This window comes from Eurypyga helias, unplaced genomic scaffold, assembly GCF_000690775.1.
Source record: "Eurypyga helias isolate BGI_N326 unplaced genomic scaffold, ASM69077v1 scaffold33062, whole genome shotgun sequence".
NCBI lineage: Eukaryota > Metazoa > Chordata > Aves > Eurypygiformes > Eurypygidae > Eurypyga > Eurypyga helias.
The window spans coordinates 1,361-18,918 of NW_010235853.1; the positions used below are offsets into that span (position 1 = coordinate 1,361).

A 17,558-nucleotide genomic window follows, 5' to 3' on the forward strand; every position below is an offset into this window, starting at 1 on the left:
GCTCCCAGTCACCACTAAGCTGAAGAAGTCCTGTCTGGTTGCACACAATGTAACCTGGAACTCTAATACAGTGTAAGTAAACTGGAAATCAACAAAAAAGCTGCTTTTGTCTCCATTAGCTGCAAATTGAATCTGAAGTTTTGGCCTTTTTAGTCTGCCTTAGTGTAACTTTGAATTCTGCTGCCCAGTTGACCCTGACCATAAAGAGTCTTACAGACAGCAGAGGAAACTTGACGCAGCTGCAGCTGTGTCAAGAGCTGTTTCAATATACACTAAGCATCTGACTCATATTTCTGAGACTGGTGAGAGCCTCAAAATCCACAAAATCTATGTATCACACACTTTAAATATAATTTAGATATAACTTAGCAGATTGCTTTTACGGCTGTTACAGACTGGGGCAATGTCAGTCTTTACAGTCAGTTTCTGGTTTTCAGACATTTAAAACGTTTATGTATTAATAGTATAATTTAAGAGCTTAAAATATACAAGATCCATTCCAGAAAGGTGTTTTAAATTAATCAGTGATTTCATTTCATATTGAAAAAAAACTTAGATGAAAAGACAAATTTAGTATTTGTTAACTTACCTACTCCCAAAATTCTGCAGTTCACATTTACTGCCTCCGATGCAGCCTCTACGCACATCTTTAGAATTAATTCCAGTCTGTCTTCGTAAGTTTTAGGGTTGAGCTGTGTATACTTCTTAACTATTTCCCCCTATAAATTAAAAACAACAAAACATCCCCCCCAGAAGTATACTTCATAATGGAATTTCTCTTCAATTTAAATTACAGGTCCACTTGAAAATGGAGTCATAACTTCTCTCTTTTTTAAAAAAAAACATATGGATGTATGCCTTAGATCCTGGTCCTACAGATTGTTCTGTGCAAGACTCCTGACAGCTCTTGGGGACAAGTTTGCACATGTATTGTGTAAGGAAGTATCACAGGAGCTACTGGAACTATTGTTAGGAGTAAACCATAATACAGCAATACACTTAAGCTCTAATATTAAAGTGTTAAAAATCCCCGTGAGAGTAGCAATTGACAAAAGAGGACAGAAAACCCATACTGCTTTAAGAATAAAATGTTCCCAATTTGACTACATGGAAGTTTTGCATGGTGTCACAGACACTGCTATTTTACCAGCAGGAGGAGAGTCAGCCAGACAGAAATGCTAGAAATTTCAATGCAAAGTTTACTTTCAGAAATAACTTTTTTCTTAGCAATTATACTTCTGAGTCACTTGACATATTTCTGGAGTACCATCTACTTACTGTGTTGTATGGGGGAGGGAGGATCCAGGAGGAAGGAATGGGGTTTTTTCCAACCCTCAGAGTCATGAAGTGGTAATGAAAACATTCATTATGCATGCCTGAATCTGCGGGGTACTAAGGAACTAATCTTACTGTTAACGTTGCAGGATTAGGCTAGGAAATGCAGAAGACATTATGTTGGCATTGTTATTCTCCCTATTTTATCCCCAGTACTCTACAGTGTACCTAAGTGAACAGCACTATATTAGTATAAGTAAACAAAGTAGTAACAAAGACAGTGTTGTGGTTGGAAAGGCAGGGGAATCAGAGGAAGTTATTTTGGAAGACAAGGCTACAGTAAACATCAGAAGACAGACGAGCTTTTAAAAAGAGCTTTTGAAAACTCATTTTCTTCACAAAAGAAAATTACACCTTCAACTCTGCCATTTCCTGTTAAATTCTTACATCTGTTGTGTAAATTTTATTATGCAAGTCTGACCATTTTCAGTCTGATTTGCTAACATTTCAACTTTCATAAATGCCACCACTGCAAAATGGACATGACTTCTTTACATTCTTTTTCTCCACGCTGTGCTGGCAGAAAATGTGGTCTCAATTTTACTTCTAAAAAAATTATACTTTTAGAAGTTGTCTTTAAGACGTTCAAAATCATGCCAGACATCTCCTTTTAAATGAATACAAAAATTCTGGACCATATCAGGTCAATTTACATAGCCCTTCATCTTTCCACAGGCTGCTTTTCTTTCTGGATAACTATGTCTAACTGATCTTGTTATCTGGAAGCATGCTGTGTAATGGTAGGAGCGACTGTCCAATACTGCTGAAAAACAAAAGCCAAAAGACTTTTCAACACCAATTTTATTCACTCCTCTAAAGTGCTGCAGAGGTCAGGATTCTGATGGGATTTTTTCCCCCCAAAACAGGAAGAGGGGTATCTAAATGAGTAAAAATATTTCAGTCCTAACTATCCTTTCATTTATCAACCTAGGTAAGAGTTATTTCAAATATTTTTATACCATCACCAAGTAATTTTTATTCCATAAGCTTGAAGCTCAGAAGTTTAAATAGAAATGTTGTGGTTTTTTCACTGATCTGGATAATCAGCTGATGGTCATAGGTGTATTTACTTGTTTCACCGTAAAGTGCCTTTGCAAGCGATCTGGCACTAGATCGATACTGTTTTGGTAGCCTCACTTGCTGTTTTTTAAGATGTCAGATTTTGTTATGTTTGCCAAGCATGAACTTGTGTTAGCTGTCAAGTATGTGTAATATGTTACCTGTGACTGGCAGAGCTATCCAAGCAATGCATACTTATCAGTGGTATGACACAGGCAAAGGAAAACTTCCTTCTGTGCCATTACCAGAGCTGAGGAGCTTCTGGGCATGGAGACAGTTAAATCACACAGTATCCCTAAACCTGAACATCTCTCCATCCAGCCTTCACACATCTAACTTCAAGCCTGTTTCAAATGTGTTACCTTTACAGAACAGAGGCATTTCGGACTCAAAACTCACTCAATCTTTAAAGTCTCTATGAATTCTAGTGTATGTATCAAATCGTACTTATGCTGATGATGGTATTAAACCAACAGGCATGTCTTTTCATACATCAAAGCATGCTATCATCACAACTAAAAAAGAAAAAAACAAACAACAAACCAAAAACCCTTGTAGGAATTTTAGATGATCATCATATAACTCAAACCCACCACCCTTTTCCAATGCAAGGTCAACAAACTATAATTCAGCTGGTTTTATGAGACCTTTTTAAACTAATTCCTACTAATTCAGCAGTGAAGACACCATACCCTCCCAGACTATCTATTCCAGCCTTCTCTTGCATTGACAGCAAAGCTGGATAAAAAGAAAAAACAAATCAAACTTTAAATTTCCCTTCCACTGTTCTATTACATTACAACTTGTTCATACACAAGTGCACCTGATTCTTCTCTTCATGGAAGAGACTTCTACATATCTGAAGGCATTTTTTTCCCCCCAGACAGTTTCCTTTTTTCTAGACTAAGCAATTCTAATTTCCTCAACTTTTCCCTCTTTTCCATGTCTGTAATAATTATAGTCGGTTTTCCTCCTGTCCCTCCAATTGGTGTAATTTCTGCAGTGCGATGCATTACAATGAACACTGTTCCAGCTGAGGCTCAGTACTGTCTGACTAATTATGCTCCTGTGCGTTAAGATACTGACAATTTTTGACTGTTGGCTGTTCTTCTCTTTGTAGAAGAGATGCAAAATTCTGTATGCTGAACCCACTCACCATGAACCCCTCGGTAATCTGCTTTGCTAGATGCTGGTTATTGCTCTGTGTGCATTACATGTCTGTATAAGGCAGCAGGCAAGTAAAAAGACTGCTCTTGGAGCCTTTCCCTTTTTTGCTTGACATATAAAAAGCTGCAGGGTGAACCGAGTCACCTTTTACAGGGAACCAACACATCTGAAAGTTAGCCTTTTCTCTGAGGTCTGTATGACTTCCTACAAAGAGGGAGCAGCTAGGACCATTACCCAGCAAATGGGCTTTGCTAGTTTAACAGCAGTCTTAGGAGAGCAAGCCCATTGGCAGGTTGTATTAAGACTGCATGAGAGGTGCAATAAGTGATGGAAAATCTACTTTACCCCTCAACAGCAAAAGGCAGTAGGACTGCTTTGTTTTGGAGCTCTTCTGCATCATAAGACCATACCCCCGCTGCAGGAACAGAACAACAAAGCCCCATGGAGTTGGCAATATATCTAAAAGCACAACAGAATATTTACCTTCATACTGACAATTGCTACTCGTAGATTTGTTCCGCCTAGATCCACAGCCAGAGCACTCTGTGTCTCTAGAATATGGTCAATATCTTGAGAGATATTATCTTTCACAGGAGGAAAACAGAATTTCTTTTGCAATGGTTCTTTGAGGTCAATAGATTTAAGGAACTTCAGAATCCTTGGAACAGCATTACCATCTCCATATATTTTTGAGCTATAATATTAAAAAAAAAAAATATGGAAGTAACACTGGAATCAATGAAGTTCTTTCTATGACAGAAGGCTATTAACACTGTGATTACAAAATCATGATACAGCTACTAGAACAATACTGCATCTCACACAACTTGAGTCTGTATGGATATGGTAGACAGTCTAAATAGTTTGAAGATGACAGAACAGATTGTGCAAGTTTGGCCTTAGCTCCATTCTGGAATACAAAACATGGAATCTAGAAAATTGAAAAGGTAATGATGCCAAAGAAGAAAAGCACATTTGATGAAAGGACCCACATAATAAAGCTCTAAAATTATGGAAAGTCTATGTATGTGCTGCAAGTGCAGACAAGATGTACTTATGCAGAAGACAACTACGTAAAAATAAACAGTACATTCATGTCAGTTTTCAACACAGAAGCCTGGTTTTAAGATATCATACATAGTGTCAGATATTTGGTATTACAGAATTCAGTTTTATTACTTGAGGTTCATAAGAAATATACTTTTGATTCTTGTACTTAATTAGACAAGTATCTTTCAAACCTTCTAACCTGTAAGAATTTACAAGCTGAGGGTCAGTACTGTATGCCTGAAGAATAACGAAAAGCATCCTGCTATAAGCCTGCAGCTCCCTTAGGAGCTTGCACTCACTCTCTACGTATCACGCCTGAGGTCAATACAGCTCTAAAGTAGCGTGTCCTTCAGGCATGAGCCAGAGGTAGGCAGACAGGATGTTCTCTCCCATGCACTCCACTCAAACATGATAAACCACCTCAGGACTAAATAAATACCTTTTACTTTAACATCCTCTCCGACTTACCATGGATACTGTTTACCAAACTGCAGCTGTAGGGCATGGAGAATCTTATCCTGTGTATCAGCATCACGAACATGAAGAACATTTTCACCTACATGACAACAGTAAGTATGACACGTCAGTGTCTAAAATTACATTAGAAGATACAAACTGTTTTAGAAATGAAGAAGTAATTATTTTTGTTTCCTGTGAGCAGGAAAGACTCCAGCCAGACTGATATCACCCTTCATCTACTTCCAATAAAGTAACGGTGACTCCTGTGATACACGGTCATGCACTGCAAAACACTGGAGAAGAACATTAGCCTTCAACAGAATTCAATTATTAAATTAAAAATGCATGAATGAAAACAGGGGGTAAATGGCTATTTCTGTCATATCTGCTTATCTGTGAAATACCACAGTGCAGTTACTTCCTGAAGTGGTGAAGAGTTCGTATTTTTGAAGTGAAATTTTAATACATGTCAAACATCAAACTAGCTATAAAGGAAAACAATTAGTTGCCTATTCTGCTAAATGGAATCCACTATAAATGGAGATATATTTAGAGATTTTAACTTGTCTATAGATAAAAGCCCTATTATCTTACATAAAACACACAAGCAGCACTAACATGGTACAGGAATAGCAAGCAAAGCTTGAAAATTGGTCAAAAATTATGTTGCACTGATACTGGAAGATAACCTACATCACACATTCATTTGAGTTTATCCTGTGGAACAACAATAACAACAACAACAAAAACACCAAATTCAGAACCATGAGGAAATTAAAGTAGTTAAGCAAATATGTACCTGTTTCTCTTCCTGTCTGACGTGTCCCCAGGTTGATGACAGGTGTACCAAATGCTCCCACCTCTCTGACACCACAACTGCTGTTACCAATCATACAACCAGCATGAGCAACTAGCTGAATGAACTGGTCAAATGGGACATGCTTTACTGCCCGAAAATTGGGATGATGTTCGATGCCCTTCTTCCTCATCACCCGAACCATCTCTTTGCTTCCTACCAAAAAACAAGTGGTAGAACAAATGGTTCAAGTTCTGTTGTTAAACTGGAAGTCCAAACCTGCAAAGGAGCTAACAGCTGTCCACTGAGTTGCCAGTTCCGAGCCAGTTTTGTTCTCTCTTTATCCTCATAGTGTAAACTGCAGAGCTGGGCACTTAAGCCCAAATTTAATCCCAAAATCCACTGCAAAAAATAATTTGTAGTTTTTAGTTAATTTAAGGTACTAATATTGCTTCTACACGTCACACAGTTTCCCTTCATCTTCCTCCCCACACAGAAAACCTGAAATGTCTTCCAGCAATGTGAACATGGAGCTGCAGCGGATGCACAGCTGATGCTGAGACAATCCAGCTATTCTTATGTGGATGAAGATTCTGCGATAAAAACACTCCATAAGACCCAATGTACGCTTTAAAGACAATGTTATGTGTCCTTCTGTAATGAAGGTATTTTACTCACCTGCATCCACATTAGGGAACAGAACAAGTGTTCTCTTGTTGAAGGAGATGAGTGCATCTAGTGTCAGCTCAAACATCTTTATGGAATGCTTAATATCTGTGGTTACAGGATGTTGTAGAGCAACTATATAATCTCTGGTTTTGACATCTTCACCTATCCAAATGAAGCCCAAGAAAAGTTTTTTTATTAGCACAGAACAGTACAAGGAAGGCAGGACATACCTGCGAAACTACCGATGTGAAAGTGTTGTCCAGCAGAAAATGGAATTTTCCACTAAGTAAGAACAACGAGCCAAATATTTTGCAAAACAGGGAACTGTTTGGCATGCCTTGTTAACAACTATACTTTTGAAGAGGAATTAAGGACTGATAAAGGTTGTCGACTATGCACTTGAGGAGGAGCACAGGACTGATAAAAGGGAACATCCTGGCTCCGAAAGGTGGATAGTTGCCACAAGGCACGAAGTCAACAGTAGAGTAAAGGCAGCAGGGGGATACTGAGACCACCAGCTCGATAAATGCCCTCTCTGCAGTTAAGACCATCCCTCGCTGAGCTTGCACCTCGATTTAAAAGGACAGTATGTCTTTAAATAAAATCAGAGAATACAATAAACCAATGAGATTTGTTACGATGAGTTACTAACCAATTTGTGTAGAAAAAGGTTGATCTTGATGTTTGCTAAACAGGAAGTGGAGTACCACCTAGCCCCCATATCTGTGTAAATATACAATAATACAATACCTCTGCTCTGCGCAGGTATCGGTGTATTGCATACCAGGTGAATGATCCCCCTTTTGGGACAACAAAAGCCTAAACAGTCAAGGCATTGAATGGGATATCTAACACATAAATTTGAATGTTGCAATAAAACTCAAAGAGAGCAACAGGAGGATCTAGCTTGTTATTTGCCTCTCTAGTTAAGTCACATAACTGTAGAGACCACTACCTAAACCTCAACAGATTTAACTTGCACGCCTACACCTAAAGCTTTGTGAGACTGTACTAGGGTCAAGAGCCTGTTTGCACACACAGTGTAAGTCTAGAATAACGTGAAACCCCTGAAGCTGTTCAGGTTTTCTGTCACTTGTACACCCTCAAGCAAAGACTTCATTCCCATTGTTTTTTTTAAAGTCAGTCATACTTGTTTCAGTACATCTGACAAAAAAAGTTTATCTGCAAAATATTCACCTACTGATCTAAGAAGATGCCAGCTTCCAACTACACAGGTTAATGTGCCATACAGGAGACTGCTTTGTCAAAGACAAAAAGCAAACACAAAATTCCATTGTTTACAGGATTTGTAAGTAAATAAATATGAAACAACAAAAGGCTTTGGCACATGCTGCCCTATTGCTGTGCATTCCTCAAAAGAATGCTCATAATATAAATTCCCTTTGATTTTTTTTTTGTATTAGCCCTGAACAGGTTTGATGCTATTTAAATGCATGCTTTACACCAAAACAATTGTTCATGTAAGATTGTTCTGGTTTTTAAAATGTTCAGCTCAGAGAAATTATCCACTTAAGACCTAGAAAGAAATACTAGATACTATTACCAAATATACTTTTGAGGAGAAGCAGGTTGATGCTTGACAATCATCTCCAATTAAGCAAACTTAAACTTACCAGCAAGAATTCCGTCTCTCTCTTTCCCGTACTCTTCTCAGAGACAGTGGTCAAGAGACCGCACAGACTGATAACCTAGTTACTGAGTTTGTCTAATGCTGAAAGTCATATGAAAAACATAAAAAGTGCTCACCTAGCCACATGCATATAATACTCATGTAGTCCTTATTTTTGGCAGAGAGAAGCTTGTCATAGGAGGGACAGCCCGCTAAAAGGATGCGGTCATGGTCTTCACACATGGCTATCAAATGCTGCTCCGCACTTCTTGTGCAGCACACGTGGTAATGGGCCAGTTTGGTTATAGCATGTCTGATGGAGTCATCAATGGTCCCGCTGACTTCCCCACCTTCAATGTGAAGAATGCGAATATTCATCAGGGCTGCAGATGTGGCCAAAGCCAAAGCATCAAATCTGTCACCGTGAACTATCATTATATCAGGTTTCAGGCGGTTCAGGACATCTGGTAACTTGACTAATGCAAGGCCCACTGATTCCACCATAGCTGCCTCATCCTCCCCTCTCACAATGGTGTGCAATCTTGTATGAATATCGAAGTCGTCTTGTTCAATCATACGATAGGTATTACTGAAGGTAAGAGGAAAAGGGTAAGAGTTAATACAACTTAGTTTTACAGCAACACAGCTTGACAAAATAACTGCATAATAGAATTTGCGTATGGGTTATGAACAAAGGTGTGTTTATCACATCTTCTTCACTGAGGAAACTAGTTTTTAAGATTTTAACAGAATGTTCTCATCCATATGAACAGTACCAAGCATCAAGTTTTTCTGGACACCTTTGATAATGAGCTTTGCTGAAGGGGGTTCTGGAAATCCTCAGAAATCAAACGCTTTGTTCATGTGTTTGCAGAGCCTTTTGGAGAATAGATATGGCATGATTTCCTTTCAGGAAAGGTATGTTGGCTCCTCACCAATATATCCACTTTGCTGGACAGATGTACAAATACAACAGGTACGATGCAAAGTTGAGGCCTGTATGTTTAAGGAAAACATCCTACACTAGCACCTATTTTGAGGTTCTCTCTTTGAGCTGTATCAAGACTCATATACTCACAGACTTAAGAGAACACTGCACAAGTAGGTCTTAAGTTCAAAAGGAAACACAGACCTTCACACTACAGAAAAAAGTTTTTTCACACATTCAGCTTCATTCCATAGTCAGAAGTCTAAAACATTCCTTGAATACAGAGAATTGTGATCATTCACAGTTACATTTTTGAAATATGAAAAATCACACATCAGTGTAACATTACCTGTCCTCCACATTTACTAAACCTAACCTAAGTAGTCCACACACTGGCTGGAACAAGAGAGAAAAAAAGCTCAGGAGTTCTCCAATTTTGCCTTCAACACAGCTAACACATTCAATGTCTTATTCGAAGGATTACGCTTTTAAACTGATTTAAATCAGATTTAATTTTCATTGAATCCACTCTGCTACTCATATTCGGCAAACAAGAAATGCATGATCTGCAAGCTGAGCAAAGATAGCAAAGACCATAAAGTGCTCCAGATCGAGCAAAGAAGCAATTTCCATTCTGTGTAGCTAAAGAAAACCCTATCTACTCAGTTCTGCTCACTGCTGTAACACACAGGATATATTCCTACAAGTAACCTGTCAGGTAATACGTGTTTTTTTAAAAGGCAAATTCTTTTTATGTGACTGAGTAAAGCAGCTGAGATTTTTATCGCATAAACCGTATTACATTTCCAACTCCATTTACAATTACTCTTCACAGACCTGCCTTTCTCCCTATGTGCATTTACCTCAAAAAAACAGCTTCTGTTTTATTCTATATTCTTTCCCTTGTGAAAGGTCAAAATCCAGTAGAACTGTCTTAGTAGTTTGAGATAATATCCCACCCAAACATATAGAGAGCCAAGATCTCGTCAGAAACTTTCAAAATGCGTCTCTACTTGAAGATATGCATAATGTCCCCAAAAGTTTAACAATGCTCATATGCTGCAAGCCTTATGCTAAAGCCGGATTTTGACTTGCAAAGTAAGCGTTTTCCTCTCTATTTCACTTACTGGGCCAAATCTGGTAAATGCAGCCTGACCAAAACCCACCAAACAGCAACCACAACCCCAGCAAGAATATGCATACTGTTCTTTCTGCCTTTTTCCCAGCAAATAAGAGTTTCTCACTTCATACAGTCTGTGATCCTGTTGAGGATCTCAGTGACAGCATTCACATGAAACTTTCTAAAATTCCAAGATCGGTTGAAAAAAACACAGAAATATGCAATCTCAGAAGGAGCTGGAAAATTAAGTAAAATCTGAAAAAAATGTGTGAACATTTTGTTGTGTACATTCATGATGACAAGGGTTTTGTTACCTAACATACATGATGTCTGGGCTAACACCTCAGAAGTCAATTGGCAGAGATGGGGGGGGGGGGGGGGGTAAAATTCCAAGATCGGTTGAAAAAAACACAGAAATATGCAATCTCAGAAGGAGCTGGAAAATTAAGTAAAATCTGAAAAAAATGTGTGAACATTTTGTTGTGTACATTCATGATGACAAGGGTTTTGTTACCTAACATACATGATGTCTGGGCTAACACCTCAGAAGTCAATTGGCAGAGATGGGGGGGGGGGGGGGGGGAATAATCATCAATCAGGTGGGAGCCAAGCACCACAACATCAAGCTCAAAAAACTGTGGTTCTGCCTTAATACCAAACATAATGGGAGCTAATTTTGAATAATCAGCACGGTTGCAAGTAGCAACACAAACACGAAGTTTGCGGTTGTTTCCATTTTTCTCCATGACTTCCTTTTGTTTCTGTTTTGAAAGATTCTGGAAATACACTTCCTGAAATATTAGCAAACAAAACAAAGCAGCAGCATTAGTAACAATCTTCACAGCAAGTAAATGATACACTTCATTAACAGCATACGCAAGTGCAGCCCAGAATTATGGACACATACTAACTCATCAACTGATAACAGACAACTGATACCTTACAGTACGTATCATTAGAAGATTTAAGAAAGAACAGGGGGTTTTGGGGTGGTTTTTTTAGTTAAAACTCACTTAACGTTAATACTTTGATGTCTTAAAATAATATATAAAAATTCTACATAAACAATATTAAAAGTATTTTGAAGTATTATGAAGTTCAACTGTAATTAAACAGTAAAATTACTTTTTCCTGTTCAGATGGGAACTTCTGGGTAAGTGGAAAAATCATTGTACAGTAAATGAAAGAAAAAATATTCCAAATATTCTCATATTCTCATATATATATTTTGGATATATTCTCATATATCCAAAAATTCTCATATTTCAAAACCACAGAATGGAACAAACTGCTACAAGACACATGCATTAGCAGACTCTGAACAAAAAGAGAAAGTTTTTGCCCAAGTCAGTTTACTGATTTCAATCTGTCAAACATACTTTGGTGAGGTTAAGCGAGTTATATATTGACTTGTAAACCATTCCATACTGTTTGGCAGAAAGGAGGAGGATCTGCTCCATGATGCTGCCAGGCAGAGAGCTGAGACTGACTGACCTGTAGTTTCCCAGGTCTTCTTTCCTTCCCTTTTTAAAGATGGGGGTAATGTTTCCCCTTTTTCAGTCAGTGGGAACTTCACCAGAGGGCCACAACTCCTCGAATATGATGGATAGAGGTTTAGCAACCTCATCCACTAGTTCTTGCAGGACCCGCAGATGTATTTCATCAGGTCCCATAGAATGGTGCAACTTCAGGTTCCTTAGGTGCTCTCGAACCTGATCCTCCCTAACCATGGGCAGCTCTCCATCAGGATGTGCTTTGGGGTTTGAGATCCTTAAGGAGCCGAGGATGCTGCGCAGCAAGCTCGTTACCCTGGACTTCAGAAGAAAAGATTTTAGCCTTTTCAGGGAACTGACTGACAAGGTTCCAAGCAATGAAGCCCTGGAGGAAAAAGGGGTCCAAGAAGGTTGCCAAGTATTCAAGCATCTTCTCCTCCAAGCTCAGGAGCGATGCATCCCAATGAAGAGGAAGTCAGGTAAAAACACCAGGAGGCCTGCATGGATTAACAAGCAGCTCCTGGGGAAACTGAGGCACAACAACGAAGCCTACAGAGGGTGGAAGCAGGGACAGGTAGCCTGGGAGGATTACAGGGAAATTGTCTGACAAGTCAGGGATCAGTTTAGGAAAGGCAAAGCCCTGACAGAATTAAACCTGGCCAGGGACAACAAGGGGAACAAGAAGGGCTCCTATAGGTACACAGGGGATAAAAGGAAGATCAGGGAAAATGTGGGCCTTGTCTGGAAGGAAACAGGAGAGCTCGTTTCCCAGGATATGGAGAAGGCTGAGGTGCTCAATGATTTTTTTCTGCCTCAGTCTTCACTGTCAAGGGCACAAGCCATACCCCCAGAGTCATGGAAGGCAATGGCAGGGACTGGGAGAATGGAAAGCTGCCCGTGCTTAGAGAGGATCAGGTTCAAGAACACTTGAGGAACCTCAAGGTTCACCAATCCATGGGACCTGATGGATTACATTTGCAGGTCCTGAAAGAACTGGCAGATGAGGTTGCGAAACCTCTATCCATCATAATTGAGAAGTCATGGCAGTCTGTTGAAGTTCCCACTGACTGGAAAAGGGGAAACATAACCCTCATCCTTAAATAGGGAAAAAAGGAGGATCCAGGGAACTACAGGCCAGTCAGTCTCATCTCCGTGCCTGGCAAGATCATGGAGCAGATCCTCCTAGAAGCCATGCTGAGGCACATGGAGAATGAGGAGGTGATTGGTGACAGCCAACATGGCTTCACCAAGGGCAGATTGTGCCTGATGAATATGGTGCCCTTCTACGATGGGGAACCTTGGTGGATAAAGGACAGGCAACTGATACCATGTATCTGGACTTGTGCAAAGCGTTCAACACTGTCCCATATGACATCCTTGTCTCTAAATTGGAGAGACATGGATCTGATGGATGGACCACCTGGTGGATAAGTAACTGGCTGGATGGTTGTACTCAGAGTGGCAGTCAACGGCTCAATGTCTGAGTGGAGACCAGTGATGAGCGGCGTTCCTCAGGGGTCGGTGTTGGGACCAGTACTGTTTAACATCTTCGTCAGTGACATGGACGATGGCATTGAGTGCACCCTCAGCAAGTATGGCAACGACACCAAGCTGTATGGTGCGGTTGACAGGCTGGAGGGAAGGGATGCCATCCAGAGGGACCTTGGCAGGCTGGAGAGGTGGGTCTGTGCCAACCTCATGGAGTTCAACATGATGGGGGGAAGAGAAGTGGGGTTTTTTTTAGCAACTGGAAAAAAAGAATTACAGAAAAAAGCCTATTAAAAAGAACATACAGCACTATCTCACCCAAAATAACCCAAATTTCCTCTCCCTCAAACAGAAACTACTAAGTTGGTAGCAGAGAGTATCAGAGTTTTTTCGTTGTTCTCATTCTGAAAATAACTCTATTTAAAAGTAAGTGCCATCCCTTTGGTATGAAATCTAACATCATGTCAGATTTTTAATCTAGTTTAATGGCAAGTAAACTTTTTCCAGATTAATGCACAAGGATTGCTCATTTCTGACTCAGAGCAGCATCAATATCTCTACTGGTTTTGACAGCTAGGGAAGTTCTTTCTGAGCAGCTGCTATGCAAGCATGACAATACTGACATACAATTTCATGCTCCTTTTATATTACATTTAATTTTTTCAGTAAATTCTGTAAGAGAGGCTACTGTGATATCCCATTCTTAAGAAACTTACAAAATTCAGAAACTTTTCAAACACTTCCCTATTTTTAACAGATTAGTTTACATTTTATCACACGTAGTGATGTATAAGAGTAATGTTATTATTATAACAGTGATGTTACAATCAGCAATGCGATCAGGAATCTATCCCACATTATCAAAGGTAAGAGACATTTCTAGTCTCCACTTGGAATCCATTATGGCTCTGCAAAACCATGTCTGGTAGTGATGGTTTTTTCTAGTTTAACTCCAACAACCATCATTCCAGAGAGATTAGTTTACACTACCTTTCGGAACAAAAATGAAGTGGCAAAAAGCAAAGATGGCTGCCACAACTAAATTCATAAGAAATGGCATTTCTCACTTGCTCAAGCAAAGCAGCCATCGCTACACTAACCAAGTTTAGCAGAATAGATTCAGCCTGGAATGGCAGCATTTGATTAGTATAATAACAAATTAAGCTGAGTTCTATGGATTCAGCCATGAAGTACTAGCTATTACTTGGTTTATTCTGAGCCCCTTCATTTGAATTTACACTTGAACCATACTTCAGAGGTAGCGTATTAATTACTGTTTTACACTTCAAAGGATCAGATGATAATCCTTCAGGCAAATTAATTATTTCCTCACGCTGAAAACATCTGCAGTTATGTGTGTATATGATGGCTGTTCTAATTTAATTCTGTCTTTTTTTTGGTCCACCAGGCTTGAAATATTTTAAATTTCAAGACCAGTACTGGAGTACTGCGAGTACTGCGCAGTACCCACCTGGAGTGCTGCGTCCAGCTGTGGAGCCCTCAATATCAGAAGGATATTGACCACTTGGAGCGAGTCCAGAGGAGGGCCACGAAGATGATCAGAGGGCTGGCGCACCTCTCCTATGATGAAAGGCTGCAAGAATTGGGCTTGTTCAGCCTGGAGAAGAGAAGGCTCTGAGGAGACCTCATTGCAGCTTTCCAGTACCTGAAGGGGCCTACAAGGGTGCTGGGAGAGGACTTTCTACAAGAGCCTGTAGTGACAGCACAAGGGGTAATGGGTACAAATTGAAAACAGGGAGGTTTAGATTAGATATCAGGAAGAAATTCTTCACAGAGAGGGTGGTGAGGCACTGGAACAGGTTGCCCAGAGATGGTGTGGATGCCACATCCCTGGATGTCTTCAAGGCCAGGCTGGATGTGGCTTTGAGCAACCTGGTCTAGTGGAAGGTGTCCCTGCCCATGGCAGGGGGGGTTGGAACTAGATGATCTTTAAGGTCCCTTCCAACCCAAACCATTCTATGATTCTATGAAATGTAATTAAGAAATTCAGTGCCTCATGTTGAAAATGAAGAGAGAATAATTTGCAGGATTTTAGATGCTGTATAAAGGTAGGTCAGAGAGCACGTTATCCTGTATCACTGAGTGAAACCTGAAACCAGATTAGCTAGACTCTTATCTAACAAAACCATTGCTTTCTCATTTCTAAAACAACCTCTTTTTGGAGATGGTTCTGAGCAGGACATCTTTTCATTGCCTATGTAAAAACAGCCATTATAAAATAAAATCACAGTCAAGATGTGAAGGCCCCTTCTGACACCTCTATTTGAAACTGCATGAATGATCTTAGTATAATTAAAAGCAAACATCTCCCAAGACTATTCAAGTGAGTCACTGCTGCATACACACTCTAAAGAGTGAAAAGCCAAAGAAAAAAGACACAGAATAAGGAAGTGACAAAGTGAGTTTACCCAAAGTTTGCTTATTCCAGGTTACTTCCTGAGCTAGAACCATCACTTCCCCTCTGAATAAGAAGTTACCTTTTAGTTTAGGCAAAGCAGGCTTTTAAGAGGTAGAAGTTTTCTGTCCTCCTTTATCTTCAAGCAGTGTCTAAAATTCTAAACACTTCAATCCAAAACCAGAAACCAACATCTCCTAAAACAGTTAAGTCTGTAAGTTATATATATATTAAAAAAAATCCAATCTCATGTTGTACCATAACTACAGATATACCAGAACTGAACTGCTAGATCACACATCTTTCTGGCCACACAGATCACATTTACAGTTGCTACCGGTTGCAGTAATGGTCTCTTGAAATAATTTCAGCGGTAGATATGAAGATAGTTCAAAGGCATATGAACTGACCAGAATCAAAACCAATTCATGCTATTTCTGCATTTCAACTTCTGTTAACGTTAGGTTTCAGTAAAGCCCAAATCATAATTTTCAGTACTGCCTTAAGCCTCTAACACAATAGTTTCAAAAAGTTCCATGTAAGCCACATACAGGCCTTGAGGCAGACACAGTTTTTCTACTGCTTTCAGTTTTAACATGTGTCTTTCTGAAGAATCAAAATATTTACCCTAGCAAAAGGACTGATAATAATCCAACGTAAGTGTTAAGTACATGGGGAAATTTAGCACTGAGTAAACAGTTCATCGGTTTTCAGGTTAACTTGCATGATGATCTCTTTTAAAGAGATGTGTGATGTATTGCTGTCACAGTTTAAGAATAGACAGAATTCTGTGTTGACTCTGACCTATTCTGAGCCCATAAATGCAAAAATAATTTCAGACAGCATTCACTATCAACAAGTCATAGCAATGAACCTTCAACCACTAACAGTATGTTCCTTTAAGGAGAGTTGTAATGCCCTAGCTTTGAAGTTCATTACCACTGTGACTTCAGAACCTATTACTAGGGTTTACAGGATAATTCTTTTCAGAACTGTTCACCGAAATTCTTTTAAATAACAGTTGCCTCTTAGTTTCTACTTAGATGATACATTATGTTTGATCTACGCAGCCTTCCCTAGTGTGGGATCTTCCTGTTTCAAGGTCTACCTCTTCCATCTTGCTTGGACTAGTAACCTTCAGTAGAAAGGAGAAGAAATAAAACAGTGCTCCATGAAGTCCTATTTAAAACCATTAATCTCTACTTGTTTTGGTCTACTGCTCTTCCACATACCATCTGAAAGCTTGGAGACTATTAGAGGTTCAAGGCATTTTTACAACTGGGAAATTCTGGGCCAGACTTTACAGGAACCAGATATTTCTGTTAGCAGTCTCAACTGCATGAGACACCAGTATTTCACAAACAAATGATACTACCTCTATATTCATATTGCTGAAGTGGTGATTTTCAAAATCAGAGAACCTGGAATATTCCTCTTTACAATCTTTACACTCTGCATATGCCTGTGTGTTTGCAAAATCATTTGATCTTCCCAATTGCTTTGCTGTATGGCAGGCATACAGATTATTCTGCCCAGAACTCCTCCCACAGTATGTACTAGCACATGTACTCATGCCACCCTTCTTTACCCACGAAGGCATTGCTTCTGTATTGCCATATGCACACAAATCTGGAGCCTGTTCCCACAGCCCTAAGCAAGTCACCACATACAGAACCAACAGTCTTTCGTAAACCCCCTTCGAACACATCTGTGTGAGCAGAAAAAGCATTCTGTCTGCCACCCAGCGTATTTGTTTCTCGAATCAGCCTGGACACACATTACACTGTGCTCAGGCGAGAAACCCAGAAACGGGATCAACCTCTTCACCACCCGCCTTCCTTGCGTGCACGGGATCACCACCCCCGAAGTATGCAGATGCATTTACTTCTGAACTGCAGGCTCTGCCTCCCGGCACTTCCTCTCTTTCACACCGGCAAAGCACCATTCC

At 39.7% G+C, this 17,558-nt stretch overlaps 1 protein-coding gene across 1 annotated transcript; it reads right to left on the reverse strand.

The window, feature by feature from the left end:
• Positions 1 to 589: 589 nt before the first annotated feature.
• On the reverse strand, positions 590 to 10,998 carry GNE (glucosamine (UDP-N-acetyl)-2-epimerase/N-acetylmannosamine kinase; the record flags this gene model as incomplete). Its single annotated transcript, XM_010146899.1, has 7 exons — positions 10,799 to 10,998; positions 8,303 to 8,757; positions 6,545 to 6,697; positions 5,870 to 6,082; positions 5,080 to 5,167; positions 4,045 to 4,255; positions 590 to 719 (listed from the first exon to the last, which is right to left on the reverse strand). Coding segments are annotated over exons 1-7 (1,411 nt in total), but the record flags the coding sequence as incomplete, so codon positions are not given.
• Positions 10,999 to 17,558: the final 6,560 nt, after the last annotated feature.